Below are 4,323 nucleotides of genomic sequence, written 5' to 3'. Positions count from 1 at the left end.
TACAAAGAAATGGGGTTTCTGTATCATCTAATGAGTGATAAGAACGTACACCATGATGTAGTTGAATATTGGATGAATGTAACTCATACCCTTTTTGCATGGTCACTTTTATAATTCGCATATTTACTCGCAAAAACAAAGTTAACACGCATAACGTCATAAGCGTTTGCTAGTAATTATGCGAGTACTTACGCGCATAAAAGTGACCATGCAAAAAGGGTATTATTTATCCCCGCAATCCTAATGGCTTGCTAGTGGCGAATATTCCCGGCGTATATATTCCATAGTTTATTTCAAAGGGAAAACAAATATTATTCCGCACACAATACATTTTTCTGGTGGGCGCTCCTGGCTTTTATCCCAGCGCTTAAATGTGCAAGGCACGATGTTGGTACACCCAACGTGGGCGTATGTGCATTGCAATCAGCTTCGTTTGTTAATGATTATATATATATTTACCACAAGACAGCTTATCATCTCTAATTCATTGTTTACAGGATAATATAATACAGACATGATAACAACTCGCGGATTTGAGTTAGGAAGTGTACAGGAACTACATATTCATCAACATCCAGAACCTGCTCCTGTCGACGTTCAACCAATCGGTGAGTCATCGTTGTTTACCGTTAATTGCCATTGGTAACACACATAATGATGTAGATCTTTGGATCTATAGATTTAAACCATTAGATTCGATTGTTTTGATTAAAACATATCGTGAAAACTATAATAGTTATATCAAGTGTTATATCAAGATTTACTATTAATTTTATCCTGTATGGTTATACCTTGGATATTTAGTTTTTAAAAGGTATGATTGGCAATTTGAACAACCTATAAAAAACGTCTTTACCTATGCCACATTTGCTCATAACGGTAGCGGGGGCGAGCCTCAAACGTACACCCTCTATTTCAGAGACGAGCGCGTTAACCGTTGCGCCCTGCTGCCCTTGTAAATAGTAAATCTAATGCAGTGTATGTAAACATCTACAAGTTTTAAAGATATTTACAATTCATTACAGAAACTGTAATATATACTTTTTAAAATGTTTGTTTAACTGGTTATTATCTAACGGAGTGGTATGCAAGCAAACTGTCTCACTTAAGATAAGAAATGAACTTCACGATTAAACATCCACACCAACTTGAATTGTTAAAACAGGTAAAAATCTACAATGCAAGTTAGTCGATCGTTCGAATCAAGTTATTGGAGAATCCAACATGCCAATACAACTTGATCGTAATATAGAAGCAGTAAGACTTGAGATGACAGATGTACGGCAACCAATAGATGATAAATGGAAAGAAGAGATGAAACGCAGAGACTATTTAAGTTCAAATCGTGTAAACAACCGTTCAGTAACCATCGGCCAAATGTTCGACAAAGCGTTGGAAAAGGCGCAACTTGATTCTGAAGTTAAGTGTTCAACAGAAGCTGCCAAAGCTGAGTACATAAGAAAACATGCTAACATTGTTGGGGTGGTCGGACCTCCTGGTGTTGGGAAGACCACTCTTTCAAAGATGATGGTAAACCAAATTCTCAAACACGAATTCCTACTGACACTGAATGTCTTTTCTTCATTTATGTTAAAGACATCAATTTTGATACACCGATGACACCCCTGGAATTTGTAACCACTAACAGTAGAATTAGTGTTAATTACACTGAAAAGGAAAGCAAAGCGTTGATTAAATGGATACATAAAAATCCAAATGTTGCCATCTTCTTCGATGGATTGGATGAAGCTTCAACAAAAGAGTTTGCCATGATCTCACACGTGTGTAAACTTGATGGGAAATCAAAACCGGTCGATATTATGAAGAATTTGTTCAACTTTACATTGCTACCCAAAGCTAAAATAGTAGTCACATCTAGACCAGGTCCAATGTACAATCTGCACCCTGATTATCGACCTACTTCCATATTTGAGGTTCTTGGACTCCTGGAAGAAGCAAAGAATAATCTTGGAACACAGCTTTGTGGAGAGAAGTACCCAGCCATCAAGAAAATATTGGACCAACAACCAAACCTTGCTCATCTGTGTTATCTTCCAATTAATTTTATTCTCATTGTGTCTTGTTTGCTCTCAAACGAAGGCAGTGATATTAAAACAATGACTCAAGTTTTAATCTTTTCCATGACCAGGTTTGTAGAGTCGTCCCATTTGAAAGGAGAGGTCCCCTGGATAAAGTTGGAGCTGAAATGGTCAAACTTGCTCATCTGGCATACAATGGAATAAAAAAGAGAAAACTTGTTTTCGAAAAAAGTGACTTTGATGCCGTGGAACTGGCTGATGAAATGGTTACAAACTTTTTCCACACTTATGTCGATAAATCGTCTGGATTACGAATGAAAATCTTGGAAGGAAATAAACGAAGTTACTTCACCCACCTCACCTGGCAGGAATTCTACGCAGCTGTATATTTAATGCTCTTTGTGTCGTATCCTGAGTTCAAACAACTTCAATCAGTCTTTGAAGATTCACGATGGGATGTAGTGTTGAGGTTTATGTTTGGAATCTGTAATTATCATTCATATAAACAACTGAAACTCATTTTTCCCGCAAAAATGTTTCAAGATTACGAAGAAAAAAAGAACTTCCTTACGTCAATGCTCTGCAAAACAAAGTCACCCAGTGGAAAAATTCACGGAGACATTCCCAAACGATTTGGTTGGCTTCATGAATACAACGACGCCGAAACCTCTAGAGCATTTGAAACAAATTTTCCGATGGAAATTGAAATGTGGTCTCCGAAACAACTTATGGTCGCTGGAGACATGGTATATGCATTTAAGTCGTTTACAGAACCACATAAGTTGGCGTTAGATCTTTATAGAACGCCGGATGTGTGTGAGACTTTGCTTCGTGGAATACACGGAACGTCATCCACGGTTGGTACAATATAAAAGCAATATAAGGCAATGTTACAAACACGCAACAACTAAATTGTTCGTTTTATATTTATTTAGATAATCAAAGTTTTAAGACATACATGTTGTATTAATCTGATTATTTATTTAGCTCGACAAAGTAGATAATTAAAAGACGCAATTTAATCAATATCCAATTTAACAATTGTTTAAAACATTCGCAGATTTCAACATTGACCGTCAGTGGAATCCAATTCACAGATTCTCTTATGGAGTCCCTTATACTTCATCTTAATTTGATAGAGCAGCTTAACTTTGTCGGTCTCACGAACTCTAGTCTGAGTCCATACATGGAAATCTTATCGAACGCTATTTACCAACGAACAGATAAAGTTTGTAGATTTTTTGCTTAAATATACCGGACTCTAAAACAAATAATTTGATAAATATATTGTCAAAGCTTTACATCTACATTACTTAAATAAAAATAATCTTCTAAAATGAAATATATAGTTTAAACTTAAACTTCGAACTGCAATGTGTTTCAAGCGATCGTCGCAAGACCAGATATTTATGATATACGTATAAAAGTCTCCTCGCCGCTGCCTTAGCGTTTGTGTCCTCAGGTAACATATCTAAGAAAAACATTTGCTTATTTAGGTATGGTTGTATAAATGTCAATCACTAAAAACAATCACGAAAGTTACATACGTGGTAGTAACTCGTAAACATGAGGTGTATGAAACCATATACTTGTCCCAACGACTGTTGTTGTCATGCGAGAAATGATAAGTTATATTTATTCTCTGATTGCAGACTACTAAAAATAATGTTTTCAATATTCATTGTATTTAGATCAAACTTGAAATGTGGTATCAACGATTAAACGATGATGACGTCAGATACTTGGCTGGTTGTCTTGGCAACATATCTCTTTTGAAAATGCATCGCAGCGATATTTCAAGTGAAGGATATCGAATATTAAAAGAGGCAATACAACAACTTCAATCAATTCAGGTTCTTTAAACTTGTATTTTAACTGCTCCGACAAGCATTTTGCTGACCTACGTTTTGACGTCCTATTCAGGTCGTCTTTATATGGGTATTTATCACTTAAATGTACAAAATAACTTATCTGGGTAATATGACACTCGGGTTTCATTCTGTCATCCGTCATTTCTTCTCCATGTGTACAAGTATAATAAAATACACAGGTTTATAGTATATATACACAGTGGCATGTGTCGGTGCCGTGGTAAGTGTTTAGCGCGCCTGCCTTTAACCCAGAGGTAATGGGTCCAAGGCTCGACGTTGCTACCATTGTGGGCGTATGTGTCCTTGGGCAAAGACACTTAACGACAATTGCTTCAAACCCTTCAAACCAATGGTCAATAATGGGTTGTCCAAATTATATATACGGGTTATTAACTTTATTGACGTGAACCATT

At 36.3% G+C, this 4,323-nt stretch overlaps 1 protein-coding gene across 1 annotated transcript in view; it reads left to right on the top strand.

The window, feature by feature from the left end:
- Window positions 1–505: 505 nt before the first annotated feature.
- LOC108950040 overlaps window positions 506–4,323 on the top strand; it is a 5,409-nt gene continuing 1,591 nt past the window's right edge. Inside the window, exons 1-4 of the mRNA XM_018814573.2 lie at window positions 506–608; window positions 1,166–2,896; window positions 3,100–3,267; window positions 3,731–3,892. Of these exons, the coding sequence (XP_018670118.2) occupies window positions 2,207–2,896; window positions 3,100–3,267; window positions 3,731–3,892 (1,020 nt within the window). The 5' untranslated portion in view covers window positions 506–608; window positions 1,166–2,206. The remainder of the gene's footprint in view (window positions 609–1,165; window positions 2,897–3,099; window positions 3,268–3,730; window positions 3,893–4,323) is intronic.

The sequence above is a fragment of the Ciona intestinalis genome, chromosome 13 (assembly GCF_000224145.3).
Source record: "Ciona intestinalis chromosome 13, KH, whole genome shotgun sequence".
Lineage (NCBI taxonomy): Eukaryota > Metazoa > Chordata > Ascidiacea > Phlebobranchia > Cionidae > Ciona > Ciona intestinalis.
The sequence above is the reverse complement of the archived record's forward strand: the minus strand, read 5'-3'. Positions and strand labels throughout refer to the sequence as shown.